The sequence below is a fragment of the Mesoplodon bidens genome, assembly GCF_964165515.1.
Source record: "Mesoplodon bidens genome assembly, chromosome: 7".
NCBI classification, from domain to species: domain Eukaryota; kingdom Metazoa; phylum Chordata; class Mammalia; order Artiodactyla; family Ziphiidae; genus Mesoplodon; species Mesoplodon bidens.
The window spans coordinates 9,115,407-9,132,118 of NC_138164.1; the positions used below are offsets into that span (position 1 = coordinate 9,115,407).

General features: G+C 43.4%; 1 protein-coding gene across 1 annotated transcript; it reads right to left on the minus strand.

Moving 5' to 3' along the window:
- Positions 1 to 2,883: 2,883 nt before the first annotated feature.
- On the minus strand, positions 2,884 to 8,896 carry PANX3 (pannexin 3; the record flags this gene model as incomplete). The annotated part of the gene is made up of 4 exons (XM_081239577.1): positions 2,884 to 3,523; positions 5,002 to 5,216; positions 7,529 to 7,671; positions 8,716 to 8,896. 4 exons carry the CDS (start codon positions 8,894 to 8,896, stop codon positions 2,884 to 2,886), a joined length of 1,179 nt encoding a protein of 392 aa, XP_081095703.1.
- Between the last annotated feature and the right edge of the window lie 7,816 nt (positions 8,897 to 16,712).

Sequence of the window (16,712 nt, forward strand, 5' to 3'; positions counted from 1 at the left end):
CGGAAATTAAGGAAAATATGTACAGAGTTAAAACACTAAGTTCAGTAAGTTACTGGAGAAAAAACTAACGCCAAAATAAGTAACTTACAATCAGTTCAAAAAAAGAGGTTTAGAATCGATCACCCAGGTACTTCATTTCTGGAATTGTAAGAACAGTGACAAGAGTCTTGACAAAATGGTTTTAACACAGAGAGAAAGACTACGAGAGTCCTTTTTGTCCATTCATATTGAAAGCTGTCCTTTTGGAACTCACGGTTCCAGTATGCTTTTGCAAGCATACTCAAGGCAACCATGTAGATTCATTTTTGGAAATTGCCAGGAATACTTTCAGTTTACAAAATATCCATAATCATGCCTTTCATACTATAGACTGGCACTTTACCTTGGAACCTGACTATAGGTAGTTCTGATTGACAGATTTTCTTTCTTTCTTCTTCTTTTTTTAACCCTTATTTGCTAACTGCCTGATTTATTTGCTGTTCAGCTGTATTTTGTCCTTGCAGGCTTTATTTCATTAGAAACATTTCCTTACAATTTCTAAAACATTTCATGCAAAATTTAGAAAATACAGTGCAAAGAAGATTTTTTAAAATTCATAATGCTGCCATACAAAGTGAATCACTTTTAACATGTATGTTTAATTTTTTATTGAACTATGGTTGATTTACAATATTAGTTTCAGGTGTAGAGCATAGCGATTCAGTATTTTTGCAGATTATACTCCATTGAAAGTTATTACAAGATAATGGCTGTGATTCCCTGTGCTAGACAATATATCCTTGTTGCTTATGTATTTTATATGTAGTAGTTTGTATGTTTGATATTTTAACGCATTTTATATAGGTTAGATCATACCGAACATAATGTTTCCTCTTTTGTTCACTTACCATTATCATAGTCATGTTGTAGTGCTATTGTAAGTTCTTTATAAATGTTATTTTAGATGGCTGCTTAATATTCCAGTTACGGCATAATAATTTTACATAATTATTTACTTCCATGATTGACTTTTTGGTCATTAATTGCTGTGAAGTGCATGTTTGTGCACAAAGCTTTTTCAATACAGGGTATTTTAGTGGCTGGTTCTGTGTTCTCCAGACAATGTAATGTTCCTGAGCAACTCATTCACTGTGTATTCAGAAGAATATTTATTTATTAGTGCCTATGATGACACAGCCTTTAGGAAACTTATTTAAGAGGAAAAGACAAATACATGGGCTATATTAATATTATTATTATTATTACGGGTAGTAAGTTTTATCTCAGAGGTAGGTATTGGATGATATGGCAGCACCTAGTTCGGGAAGGAGGGAGGAGATTGGGAAGGCTTCTTGAAGGAAATATGCCTGGGCAGATTTTGAAGGACAGCTAGCAGTCGGCCCAGTGAAGAACAGAGGAGGGCCTCCTGGGCAGTGGGGACAGCATATTAACAGGCTCAGCATCGTGAGAAGTGTGGGAACTGCAAGTTGTTGATCAGAGTGGAAGATGTATGTGGACAGAGGCAAGAGGAGAGACTGAAGGAGCAGGCAGGATTTGGATTGTGAAGGTTTTGTGTACCAACTGAAGAGTGAGACTCTTACCGAGCGACAACAGGAAGCCATTGATGAATGTCGGTATATTGACCCCTTTGCTTGTTTTAGGTAAACTTATCTGATTTTGCCTAACTTTTCTACTTATCTATATGAAGGGGGTCTAAATGACTTATGCAAAAATTCTCTGAAGAAATACATAATGTGCAGCTCTACAAATAGCAAATGAGAGACAGCATGGTACTGTGGTCCGAGCATGGCCTTTGGAGTCAGATCAAGGTTCCAAATATAGCAATAGGAGTTAGAAGCTAAGATGGGTAAGAGAGAGTTGGAGTCCAACAGCACTTTACTGTTTATCCTGGTTAGTTCTAAATGGTTGCTATCAGTGATTGGCTGTAAGTGGAGGTAGCGCATCCCCTGGGGTATTAGAAGCATATCTGGGCCCATCAAGAATTACGGAGTCTGCAGCCCATAATCCCAGCCCTTGGTGAAGTGAGACCCTGGTTTACACAATGAAAAAGCGTATCTGTACACCTCAAGGCTCCACCCACAGCTGATGCATGGCCCTGGCCTTGTTCTATGCTGTCCTTAAGCCCCAAGAGCACACGGCAAATTCCTGCCATCAGCATCTCTTGGCCCATCTTGCAGGCCACAGGATCCCTGGGCAAGGTTGGTGACTTCCACAAGACAAGCTGGGCGAATTCCTAAGGTTTGAGGCCACACCACAGGGTTCCCAGGGATTTCATATCTTTATTTTCTTACCAGATTACCCCACTTGCTCTAAACTGAGTGTGTATCCTACAAAGGCCATGGCATAAATACAGTGAGAAGAAACTGCCTCCATTTAATAGCCTGTAGAGACCTCTCCCTTTGTGCAGTGTCTAGACTTTAATTTTTTTTTGAATTTTTTAAAATAATGGTAACCTTTATTTTTAAATTTTTTATTTTTTATTTTTTGGCCATGCTGTGCAGCATAAGGGATCTTAGTTCCCCGACCAGGGATCAAACCCATGCCGCCTGCATTGGGAGCGCAGAGTCTTAACCACTGGACCACCAGGGAAGTCCCTAGATTTTAATTTTAGTCTTAATTTTTCTTCATATTTTGTCTTCATATTAAGCTCTAGATCTAATTTTTTTTAGCTTTTGGACTCATCAGCTCCAACTTTCAGATTTGTTTCCATGTATTGATTATATCTTCTCACCTTTGGGATAGCATAACACAGGATGTTCGATTCAGCTAAATGCAAGTTTAGCAATCCTAAAGTGGGTGTTTTTGTATATTAGTGTGTGAGACTTGTGAAGAAGGGGAGAGATTTTTACTTTCCATAAAACTTCTTGCTTCATGTTTTCTTAATTATGGATTTTCATCACACATCCCGTGGGTGAGATGTTTAGGTTTTGAGGGTTCTAAGCCAGCCAATAAAGTCATGAAATCAACCACTGTGTCAATGTTGTGCTTCTGGGTGGTCGTGTCCTTCAGCGCACGTAGGACACTCAACCAGCTAAAAGAGATGAGCTCAGAGATGTTGGCTCGGAGGAAAAGAAGGATCACATTGAGATCATTGATGGGACATCCCAGCATCTTTCTGCTGAGGAGGTCAAAAGCCGGGAGCATCTCATAGATGGATAGGAGCCGTTTGTCCCACCGACACAGCCGCATGAGGTTGTATATTACCACTGGAACCAACAGGGTGTATATTGCTACACTGGAGAGACTAACAATCTGGAAGACAGACAAAGAGGTCAGCCTGCACGTGATCGGATCGGGGATGTGGGTCTCATCATGTAGCAGCCCTGTCTTGATGGAACAGCTGAATTCCTCTTGGAAGAAGACATCCAGGTGGAAGTGGCCAAGGTATAGGTAGGTGGCTGAGGTGAAGAAGAGCAAGAGGGAGTTCCTCAGGAGGTAGGCGGCCACTAGGGAGTGTGAGCGCTGCTTACAGGCCAGGTACCGCTCGAGCAAGGGGAATTCAAAGTATCGCTCTTTCCGAGCCCTGGGCAGGGGAAGGAAGGAGGCAAGATTAGGAGGGACCATTTAGAACTGTATCCTGAGAGAGCCCCGTGGGGGAAGTAACAGCATCTGTGTATGCAACACGGCGTTATTGGCTCACGGGAATATCTGCCTTCTTTGAGCATAACCCCTCCTTTCCCCCAAAAGAGGTGTGTGAGTGTATCTTAATTCTCCAAGACATGAGTGCAATGCAGTAAACCCAGTGAATGATCAGGGAATAATGAAGGATCACTCTGGATTTCTGCCTGGGAAGGCAGACTAAATCTCTAAGCTGAAGTACGATCCTTAAGAAGCATTAAGACTTATTAACTTAGCACTGGACTGGGATTCTAAATAACCACGTTCTGGTTCTTGGTCTGTTTCCTTTGTGTATGATTTTTTTTAGGCCAGTTCATTCATTTTATAGAAATAAATCTGCTAACAAGTGTTTGTTGAGAGCTGTGGTGTTCAGGCAGATGTAGTCCAGTCTCTGCCCTGAAGAAGCTTGCAGTCCGGCTTGTAGGGAAGGGCAGATGAAACATGCAAATAGGGAATAAAAATAATGCTCATTCTGTTGCTAAAATGATGGATACAAACCATGGTAGTTGTAAATGTTAGGAGAGAGACATACAGTGTGAGCTGGAGTGTTCAGAAACCTCTACGGAGAATAATGTCTTAGATTGGCCTTCCAAAGGTAGATGGGGTTCAGAAAGGTAGACAGGAGAGGAGCTTTTCTCAGAGGATAGAGACGTACACAAAGGTTTCCAACCTTAGCTCAGCTGTGCTCTGAGGGGGCCTGCCCTGGCCACCCTATTTAAAACTGCACCCCCCTCCACCTCCCAGCTTTCCTGAGCCCCTTCCCCTGTCTTAGTTTTCTTTGTATCACTTATCCTCTACCATATAACTTTCTTATGTGTTATGCTAATTCACTGTTTGTTTTCCCTCCATACAATATAAGCTCCCGCCCCCAGCGCGCACACACACACACACACACACACACACACACGTATGCACAGCACCCAGAGCTGTGTCTGGTACTCCTAAATGACAGATGAATGCTTAAATGAATGAATGGCTTGTTCAGGAGGAAAGCAGGAGACTGCCTAGGTGGAGTGGAAGGTTTCTGTCATTTAGTTGTTCGACAGAAGTCTGAGGAAGTAGTTGATGACAGTGGTGGAGGGCCTAGGAAAAGTATTTGGGAGAATTGGGATGTTTTTTCTGTAGGCCTGGGAGGAGCTATTCAGGGTTCTGAAAAAGTGGTCTTTCAGAGGCTAACCCCTTTGTGACTCAGTGGAGTCACCTATAAACTGGAGGCAGAGTCCCTTCCCTCTCCCTGTACAGAGATGATAGAAAGTCAATGCGGTGACGTGTTAAGAATGCTGAATTCTCGATGGCGCACAGGATAGTTTAAAGATTACTCTGCAAGATCCCATTTTAGGGCTCGACCGCATCTTTCAGAAAGCAGTGGAGGAGACAACTCACTTCTCCAGCTCATCCCAGAACGCGTGCGGGTCCGAGCCCTCCTGCCGGATCTTCAGCATGTGCTGCACCAGGCGGATGGCGCGATTGTAGGATTTGTCCAGCTCGCTGATGATGAACAGCAGATCTGAGCTGAGGGCCGGCACGGCTGCATACTGCCACAGCAGAACCGGCAGGTACATGGCCACGGCCAGGGCCAGCAGGGAGTAGGGGAGGGCCTGCAGGGTGAGAGCGAGCTGAGGAGGGAGGCCCAGGGTGCCCAGGCCTTGCAACCTTGCAGACAGAGTGCTGAGTGAGGGGCTCTCATTCCCCGGTTCCTGCCTCAGAAGGGGAGGACAGAGAGAGAGAGAGAGACAGACAGACAGACAGAGACAGGAGGGAAGGAAGGAAGGAAGGAAGGAAGGAAAAGAGAGCAAGAGGGAGCGCTAGCTTCCTGTCCCCATTCTCCATGCATGTTAGCCTGGGTAGCTAACTAGAGATCATGGCCAATGGTGGTCATGGCATCCTAGGGGAGAGCATCTTCATTCTCAGTCTTCCACTTTTCTTTCTCTGACTGCTCCAGACATCCAGAGTCCATTAGCTTTCCAAGTCCTGCCAGGGGCCCCGGCATGGCTGACTTTTACTACGACCCTCCAGAGAGGAGGTCAGGTCCCATTTCCTCCACGTAGCCTGCCCTGCCTTCTCTCATGGGCAATGGCCTTTTCTCATCTTTGGATTCTTGGTAAGACCAAACTACGCCATCAGGCACTGTCTTGGAATCCTTGGGGGCTGTTTCTGGTCTGTATTTGTATAAACTGACATTGGGTATGCATAAAGCTGGCATCCTCCGCTACACTATTTGCTACCTTAGATAAAGGACTTTTCCTTATGTTTCTTATCATACTCACCACACCTAACAGGTTGGACCCACTGTTTTGCCCACAGCAAAAACCCTACTCGTAGAGGCTCAGTTAAGTGACATTTTTGCTCGGTACTGAACATGCATTATTCATTCTTCGTCAGGTACTATCAGTATCTCTATTTTATAGACCAAGAAACTGAAGCATGAAAATGTTAAGTGCCCGATACAGGGTTACATGTCTAGCAGGTGAGTGAACAGGATTTGGAACCAGGCAGTCCGATTTTGGAGCTTATTCCCTTAAGAAATACTGGACTATAACTTCTCCTGAACCATAGATGCTTTTTTTTTAGAGGAGAGTTTGAAGAAAAAGAGAGAGCGAGGCTATTTGATTTGTGTGTGTGTGTGTGTGTGGGTGTGCGTGTGCGTTTCTGAACTAAACAAGAGAGGCAGGCTAGGAAAGGTATACTAGACCACGAGAGCAAATGAGAACCTTTTCACTCCTGTCTAAGAAATGATGTTTCTTGAAAATGAGCTTTTCACCCTCGAGCTTCTGTTTCAGTAGGCTTAAAGTGGAGCCAGAGAATCTGGGCTTAAAGAGCACTCCGGCCATCTGATGATCGACAATTTGACTCTTTTCTGACATATGAATCCCCTCTGCAGTACTCTGAACTTGTTACCATCTAGATCCTGCTTGAACACTTCCAGGGACAGACACCTCATGAACTCCTTCCATTAAGTCTCTGGTTTTGTCTGGGTCCTAGAACTGTGGCATTTTGAGGCCCTGTAAATTGTCAGAACTAGAAAACATTATGAGTGACTTCTGATTAAAACTGTGCCTTGCACATACATATTACTTCTGCTCCCTCATGAAACCCCACTAGAATGACAATAAAGGGACCCAAAAGACATAATCCTATAAGGACAAAGAAAATAGAAGAGGAGACAAGAGTAACAAAGTGTTGAAACCTGGGAAGCAGCTGCATGATAGAAGGTACCAGCCCGCGGAGAGGATGAGGAGTTGAGGTGGGTACAGCCAGGCTGTTTTCACCACAGAACCAGGAAGACTCAGGGATGAGAGATACCGGGTGTGTCTGAAAATGGGGGTGCAGGTGGGGCTGGAAACAGGGATATTGAGAAAACAGAGCCGCAGATCCTTTCTGAAACATGGTGCACTCAGCCGACCGCCCTTGTGGTTTATTCTTTGGAAACGTTAAACCAGACAGATTCTGCACTTGGGTCCATTGAGGGCAGGGGAACATACCGAGAAGGGGGGTGAGCTGAATGAGTAGTGAATGCTGACGCCCACGGCTGAGTTCCCAGAGGGTTGGCAGACGAGCTTGATACCAACTGCATGCTGCCGCCTCCACCCAAATTAGGGATTGAATGATTCTTCTTGGGAAAACTGACCAGCCCAGAATATCAGATTGCAGATACTGATATCTGGGGTTTTCCCAATGAAATGGCCCAAAGGGATTACTTTGAACTGACAGCCTCAGCCCTAGGCACAAAACTTCCAATCAGATAAAAGTGGGTGAGCAAATATGACCAGATATTTGAAGAATGCCTGAGACGCGGAAGTCAATGACTAAAATAAAAAAGCAGAGGCAGGCAGGAGAGAACCTATCTATGCAGTTCTGCCCCCCTCCACCCAGCCGTGAGGCAGGCTTGACAGAGCCCCTGCCACTTCACCTTGTGAGGCCAGAGGGATTTCGTCTTGTGCTGGCCAGACACATCCTGTTCGTGGTGAACCAGTGAGTCCCAACAGGAACTGTCCACGTAGGCAGTCTGCCGGATGCTGAAGTTACTGGGACAGAAGCAGCTGATGGGAGACCCTGGAACAGGAACACAGCTTTGAGGCAGCCCTGAGTTGGGGTGGAGGAATGGAGATCCAGGGGACAATCAGCTAAGAGCTTTCTGGCCATTTCTGAATCTGGCAGGCACTGTCTTCTTCCCAGGCCCTAGGTTTCTGGGTCTGCACTGTGGGTGAATGAAGAGGCAGTGGGAGGCTGACACACCTCCCTGGGAAAGGTGGTGGACTCAGCACACAGCCAGAAAAGAAAGCCAGCAATCCCAGTTCTCGGGAAAGTCTACATTGTCTTTAATAGAGGTGGCAGATTTGCTGTGTTAATCTAGCACCTAGAACACTGGGTATACGTGTTTGTTAGTGCTCTTGCATGGGGCTGGGGCTCTTGGAGAGGAAGGAGTGGATTTATTCAGCACCTATGATGCGTCAGACTCTGTCAGGTGCTTAATATGTTCTCAAGTCAATAATCCTGGAGGTGGGGAGTAGGAAGAAGACTCCAAGAAGATAGGAGAGTTATCTGAAGCTTGGCTAATTAAGACCTTTAGAGGTCATAAGTCCTGGAGAGATTATAGGATCCTAATCTCTTTCATCCACATGAAAATCAAAATAAAAGTTTAGTCGTTGCAATGACACAGAACATACAAATACTGAAATTAAGACAAATATATATATATATATATATATATATATATTTTTTTTTTTGGCAGTACACAGGCCTCTCACTGTTGTGGCCTCTCCCGTTGTGGAGCACAGGCTCTGGACGCGCAGGCTCAGCGGCCATGGCTCACGGGCCCAGCTGCTCCACGGCATGTGGGATCTTCCCGGACTAGGGCACAAACCCGTGTCCCCTGCATCGGCAGACAGACTCTCAACCACTGCAGCACCAGGGAAGCCCAAGACAAATATATTTTATTGGAAAATTTTAGAAATTACTTTCAAAGTTTTTTTAACACCTCTGCTTTGCTGGTGCCCAAAACGGATGGATAGTCTGCCTTTTGGGTGATGCCCGGCCCGAGTCATGTGATCTAGACAGTGGGGGCTGACTCACTTCAGGGTCTTGGAAGCCACTTACCAGAGGAGAACTCCTGGGCAAATGCCAGCGACATCAGCAACAAGGGGAAGCCCACGGCTATGAACTTGACCATGCGGTCCAGGGGCAGTTCCAGGCGCAGTCCTTTGAGGCGGGGGCCCCTGCGGTCGGGCAGCAGGGCATCCGAGAGCATGTACTCTGCAGCTGTGTGTGCAAGCGACATGATGCCCCGAGCTTGGGCACGGGGGTGGCAGGAGGGGTCCCAGGAGAGTGGAGTCAGGAGGTGGCAGCTTCAGGCAGCAGGCTTTCAGCAGACGGTGCCTGCAGCCCTGGCCTCATGGATATCTGTGCGAGGCATGGGCACTGGTTCTCTAAATAACTGGCCAGGCCCTGAGCCAGGCACCTGGTAATTAGAGGGAGGCATAGCTTAGTGGGTCCTCGCTGGAGGAGGGTCGGGTGTCAGCTGGGGCTGGTGCCAGGCTGCCCTCTGGATTGTCCCCGAGCAGATGCAGTCCCGTGGCTTTATGCTGCCCTCTCATTAATAAAGTATTTTTGGTGGGGTGGTGGAGAGGAGGAGGGCTGTGGAGCAGGTCCCCCATGTAATTGGTGTGGAATTTGGGTGGAGATTGCTTAAATGTGTTGAAGGCCCTCATTTTGTGGTTTGGGGTGGGAATGGAGCCCCCAAGACTCAGATACGGTTGCTGCTCCTACATAGTGTTCTTTGTCCCAGTGATGATTTTTGCTTTGGGCCCAGGCTCTCTCCCAGAAACCGATCTGTGTTTGGTGTTACATTCCCTTCCCCGCCTCTGGTCTTTTTCTAAAATATTTCAACCATGTATTTACAGTTTCCATATATTTACTAAATTTCTTTTTTTTTTTTAAGCTCCCGTCAGTTCTCTAGGAAGCTGAGGAATGGGTGGCAGTGTTGAGTAGTAGAAAGAACATGACTTTTGAAATCTGGAGGGAAAAGTCTCCCACTGGAGACCTAGCAGTACTTGTGTTTTATCGCGTGACTGCAGGGAGTCACTCTGGGCTCTGTATTCTCATCTGTCAAATGGTATTATATTGATTGTACAAAACTGTGAAGATTGATGAAGAGCATTTGTATGGGAAGATGCACTGTAAACTGTAAAGTGTAGGGTAAATGTCAACTCTTACTTTGATTTGGTGGCTTTGGTCGGTGGAAAAGCAAACACTGGGGCATATGGTAATCTCTCTAGTACTGCCCTTAGACTTGGCAAGAGAGGCCCTGACCTTGGCTTTCACGCTGGTCCCCTTTGCCTGTGGCCTTCCCACAAGGCAAGGAGTGCATGGGGCCAAGGGGATGTGCTCCTTCAGAGCCCATGTGCCTAGACCACTCTTCCAGCACCAGGGATGCTGTAATTCCCTGCCCAGATGGCCCCAGCCTGCTTCCAGGGCCTGTGCAGGCCTTTTCCTCAGGTACATTCTCCCATCGGCAGATCATGCTGCTGATGTGCACCCTTGGGCTTCTTAAGGCTTCAATGGCCCATTGTTGGGGTCTGGATGGAATTTAGAAGTCCTGGGTGTCCACACATGAAATTGTGAGACTTCTTGCAATGTGGGACTTAGCTGGGTTGGGAAGAAGGGATCTGGACAGTTTCAGTATTCTAAATTTGAACATGGCATTCCTGATCATTATGAAGGTGTGTGTGTGTGTGTGTCTATATGTGTCAAGGTAGGCAGATATAGAGCATATTTTATTTAACAGTTTGCTTCCTTGATTTATAACTTCCAATTTTTTAGATATATGGTATGTGGGCTGGCACTGCCTCTCTCCCCATCCCCAGGCTAGAGGCCAACTCTTAATCAGAGTTGTCCTGTGTGTACTAATTGAAGTGATCCAGGCCTGGCAGCGGGAGAAGGGATCCTTTATTTCTATTCCCCATCAGCCTCTCCACACTCCCCTTTCTGTATCTTTTTATTATATGTGTTTTTGCCAAATGTATTTTGCCAAATATTATTGGTTCATATGCATGTATTTTCTTTTGCCTTTTAAAAATAATTTACATTTTAATGATGTATAATATACATACATTAATATACACATGTTCCATAAATTTTCATCTGATCAAGAAACAGAACTTTAGTTTACACCCCAGAAGCCACCTTCATGATCCTTTCTAATAACCATCATTTCCCAAAGGATAATCATTATCCTAACTTCTAATAGCATAGATTAATTTTGCCTTCCTTATGCTTTATAGAAATGGAATCATATGTATATACTCTTTTGTGTTTGGCTTCTATTGCTCTACATTATATCTATGAGAATCCATTTTATTTCCTGTTTTTGTGCTCTATATAAATGGAGTCATATGTATATATTTTTTTGTGTCTGGATTCTCTGCTCAACATATTTCTGAGATTCATCCATGTTGCTGTGTGTGTCAGATTTCCATTCCTTTTTATTGCACAGAAATACAACAACTTGTTTGTCCATTCACCAGCTGATGGACATTTGAGTTCTAGTTTCTGGCTATTATAAAATAATTCTACTGTGAACATTCTAACTTGTGTCTTATGGTGAAAATATGTATGCATTTCTGTTGGTTATATACCCATGAAAATTGGTGTACTGGAATTTCTGGGTCATAATGCTTTGCATATGTTCATCTTTATTCGTTTTCCAAGTGGTTGTATTTATTTGCATTTTTATCCACAGTTTGTGAGAGTCCTATTTTCTCAACTTCCTTATGTTTTTGCAATTAAAAACAATCTGGCCATTTTGGAAGGTGTATAATGACATTGGATTGGGGTTTTCTCTGATGATGAATGCAGTTGGCCACTTTGACCATTTGGAAATCTTCTTTTGTGAAGTGTATGTTTAACTCTTTTGCCTGCTTTCCTCTTGGGCTGTATATCTTTTGAATATTGATATGCAGAATTTATTTTTATAGTCTGCATATGAGACCATCACCAGATATATGTTTTATTTATATCTTCTAGGAGTCTCAGTTCCTTGTTGGGTGTTGGCAGGAGGCCTCAGTTCCTCAGCAGGTGGGTCTCTCCCTACCTCCCCACCTCTCACCGGGTGATCCGAGCAAAGCAGGAGCCGCTGTGCTTTAATGACCTAACCTCTGAAGTTTCAACTGCTACTTCTATTTTTTCCTATTCAATAGAAGGAAGTCACGAAATCCAGCCTATATTCAAGGGGATGGGAATTGGGCTCCAGATTTTAAAGGGAGTGTCAAAGAATTTGTGGAATATTTTAAATCACAATTTTTGAGGAAATTGTCCATTTTCATTCAAATTGTCAAATTTATTTGCATACCATTATTCATAATATTCTCTCATCATATTGTATTACTATCTTATTATGAAAAAATCTTAAAAATACAGCAAAGTTGAAAGAATTTTACAGTGAACATCTATGACAGTTAATTCTATGACATTTTACTTGGCTTGCTTTGTTATGTATCTATTTTTCTATCCACCCCTCTATCCACACATAAACCATTCCATTTTTTTTTGGATATACTTCAAAGTACATTGTAAATATTGATATACTTCTTCCTAAATACTTCAGCACGCACATCACTAACTATATTTCAATATTTGTTTACAGTTTTTTTAAGGCAAAATTTATGTACAATGAAATGCACAAAGCTTAAATAGGCATACACAGATTTTGACAAATGCATACACCTGTGTAATACACACCTCATCAGGACTAGGACGTCTTCACTCTAGAAAATTCCATTTTATTCTTTTTTAGAGATCCTAGTTTTCTGATGAAATCTCCATACTTTCATCTAATTTATCCATCTTCTATTTTTTCATCATATTAATCAGGGTTATTTTTAAATCCTTATTGCTAACTCCAGGATTGGGGTAATCTATAGATCTGCTCCTATTGTCTACTTTTTGCAAAAATTACTGTTTGGAACTTGCACTGGATGCTGAACACCGTGGATAAAGGACCATAGGAACCAGAGGCGCTCTGGATGATCCTTTTACCAAAGATGGTTCCCCTTTATTCTATTAGTCATATAGGGTGAGGAACTGACCACTGAATCCAATCAGGGTCTGAGCTGACGTAGGTCTGCGCCACAGTTTTAATAAGAGTCAGTGTACATTTAGTTTTTCCTATTGCTAGAGCCTGATTTTTCCAGGATTTTGATTGAGCCTGTTGGGTCTTTGTCTCTAAAGCTCTGAAAGACTGTGAGAGGGTCTATTTTCCTCTTCAGAGGATTTCAGTGTAGCTCATTAGCCTCCTGCTGCATTTAGCTTCTCAACCTGGCAAATGCTTTGAAGGAGAGACTGCCTCAGTGAGTCTGGTCAGTGACTTTAATGCAGGACCCTTCCCTTTGTAGTGTATTTGTTTCATAATTAGCACAGGGTGTACGAGATTTCACTTTGCATTTTAGAGGCTTTTAGTCTAGTCCACACAGCCCCAGTGCTCAGGAAATGTCCTGTGGGGAAGACTGGGCATGCATTTGAAGTCTCTCAAATTTCCTGTTGTCACTCCACCTTGTAACTACCACTAAGAGCTTTGATGGTTCATCTTTCCCTGGCAGAAGCCCTCTGCTTGGACCAAGAACAAAGTGAGGTTGGCACCCAGAAGCAGGAACTTCCTCCAGGGGAAAACTTCCTGAAGATTGTCTTCTTACCTCAAAATGGTTCTATCTCCTGTGGAATTTTAATTCATCTTGTCTTCATTTCTTCCACAACTTCCTGATATCCACAAAACATAGTTTTTGTAATTAATACAGCCTTTTCTGCTATGGCTACAGGAACAGTTGCCTGTTACAACATACTGAACTTTGCCTGAAAGTCTGTGCATTATAATTTTAATACACATAAGTGATTTTATGTTTTATATTTCATGGTTTCTTACTTTAAAAAAACTTGCCTCTGTACCCCTAAAAGTCCATCAATGTGGCTATGTACACAGATAATATATTGTTTCCATTGCTGCAAAACATTGCATTTTATCTACTTGCTTGCCTGTTGATGAGTATTCATTTTGCCTGTACTCCTTATACCACAGTAATGCACACTTCCCCCTGTGGTTCTGACAGAATTCAATTGGGATATACATCAAAGACTGGAATTTCTAGATCGTAGGGCAGCATATACTTAACTTCTCTTAGGTGATATCATATTGCTCCTAGAACGGCTGTAATGCATAGTTTCTTATATTTCCACATCTTCACCAACAGTTAGAACCATCTAACTTAAAAATTTTTGTCACTCTGTTGGATGTTAAACAGGGCTTCTCACGGTGCGGTCCAGGAACCCCTGAGAGTCCCTGAAGCCCTTTTAGGAGGCCTGCAAGGTCAAAACTCTTTTCACACTAATATTGGCATATTTGGTCTTTAACTCTCATTCTTGCATGAATGTAAACTTTTCTGGAGGCAACATGATATGTGATTTTTCAATGGGTTGAATGTAGAGGCAGATATGAGATTCCATCTGTTTTTTATTAAGCCAGGTATTAAAGAGATTTGCAAAACTATAAAGCAGTGTCACTCTTCTCACTAAATTTTTGTTTTATTTTGGAAAATATAGTTACTTTTCACAAAAATATTTATGTAATAGGTTTGTTGTTCTTATTTTAAAATGAATCTTTAAAGATTTTCAGTTTTGATTTCTAACATGGTAAATATAAGTTGATATATCTCACATATATAAAAGTTCTTTGGTCCTTGGTTTTTGTTTTTTTTTTAAAGAAGATGTTGCAGGTAGGATTTTATTTATTTATTTATTTATTTTTGCTGTGTTGGGTCTTCGTTTCTGTGAGAAGGCTTTCTCTAGTTGTGGCAAGTGGGGGCCACTTTTCATCGTGGTGCATGGGCCTCTCATTATTGCGGCCTCTCTTGTTGCGGAGCACAGGCTCCAGACGTGCAGACTCAGTAGTTGTGGCTCACGGGCCTAGTTGCTCCACAGCATGTGGGATCATCCCAGACCAGGGCTCGAACCCGTGTCCCCTGCATTAGCAGGCAGATTCTCAACCACTGCGCCACCAGGGGAGCCCTGATATTTTTTAAGAGTGCAAAGGGGTCCTGAGATTAAATGTTTGAGAGCTGTTGGTATAAAGTGATATCGCGTTATTTTAATTTGCATTGCTCTTGATAATTCATGCGTTGAATATCTCTTCATATGTGCATTAATTATTTCTGTGTAACATATTACTTCAAAGCTTATCAGCTTAAAACAATAAACATTATCATCTCCCAGTTTCTGTAGGTCAGGAGTTTGGTAGCAGCTTAGCTGGGTTGCTCTGGCTCAGGGTCTCTTATCAGGCTAAAGTCAAGAGATTGGCTGCGGCTACAGTCATCTGAAGGCTTGGTTGGTGCTGGAGGACTCATGTCCCAGAGGCTCACTCACACAGCTCCTGGCAGAAGCCCTCCGTGTGGCAGGCAGCCTCATTTCCTCATCACGTGACCCTTTCCATAGGTCAACTACAAGAAGAACTCCATGTTCTCACTACATGGCAGCTGGCTTCTCCCAGAGTAAGAAATCTGAGAGAGAACCAGGAAGAAGCATGAATGCATCAAACCCAGAGAAAAATCCCAGAGCTTCTGCTAAAGGCTTTGGACTTGCCCTCTATGAAGCTGATGTGAGGATGCTGAAGAGAAAATGCATAGGAAACAAGGACTGTTAATCTAGTGACTCCAAAGTTGAATCAAGTCAAAGAGAAAATTGTCATATCAATATTATACAAGATAATGGATGAGAGAGGTAATGACTGATGAATAACTCACAAAGGACAATTTTTTTTTTTTTTTGTGGTACGCGGGCCTCTCACTGTTGTGGTCTCTCCCGCTGCGGAGCACAGGCTCTGGGCGCGCAGGCTCAGCGGCCATGGCTCACGGGACCAGCCACTCCTCGGCATGTGGGATCTTCCCGGACCGGGGCACGAACCCGCGTCCCCTGCATCGGCAGGCGGACTCTCAACCACTGCGCCACCAGGGAAGCCCACAAAGGACAATTTTAATACAAGGCACAATGTCTATGGTTGAACCAACCAACCCCATTACAAATACTGCAACTACCAGCAGGAGCTGATGAGATATGACGACACAGAGGTCATGGGTCAGCATGTAACCCTCAGCCACGACAAATACAAGCAAGAAGTGGAGCTGTGACAAGCCGACCTCAAAGGAGATGATCTTCTTCTTTGATACAAAGTTCATCAGTATTTTAGGGGTAATAACAGAGCAGTTGCAGAGATCCACAAATGATGAATTTCTGATGAAAGTAGTATATGGGAGTGTCAAGTTGAGAATTAAGAAAAGTTAGAGCAATCAAGACTGGGCACCCCACTATGGCGCTCCCTGAAAGAGAGGGAGCTGGAGCCCTGGCTGCCTTGTTGATTCCCTGAGAATGAACTCTGTCCCTGTAGAATGCTTTGCTGCAGCCATTCTCTTCCAGGTGGGAGTCCTGTGGTTAGGCCAGGTATGAGCATCTCCCCACACATAACTGTTTCTTGTGTTTTATTCATCTCACTACTGCTAATGTTTGTTAGGAGTCAGACCAGGTGGGCAGTGTTTCAGAGACCAGCAGGGTTAGAGGAAATGGGCAAAGACTGGAGTTTTTACTGCCTACAACTTCATACATTTAGAGTTAAAAATCTCTGTTTCTTGGACATGCATTTCGCTTCAGAATTTTAATCTCTCTTTTTCGTATAGTCAATTCCAAAATAGTCACCAGAACATGATAATATAAAGCTGACATTATCCCAAATCCAGGGAGTATAGTGTGGTATGCTTATACTACTTACTGAATGACAAGTCATGTCCTTACCTATAAAGTAAGAAATAAAAATATCAACTCCAAAGGTTCATTGTAAGCACAAAATGGGATAATGCATATGGAAATATTTTTTCAAATGCTCAGTTGCTATAGAAATGTGAATTGTCACTAGGCATCTGGAAATTGACCTTAGTTTTCCCCTGGACTTGAAGCTCTGTGATTTAACTCAACAGGTATCTTCCTACTTTGGGGAGGTTGATTACCAGCTAAATTGGAGGGCAGTAGTTGGGGTGAGAGCATCATGTGGTGGTTCCTGAGAA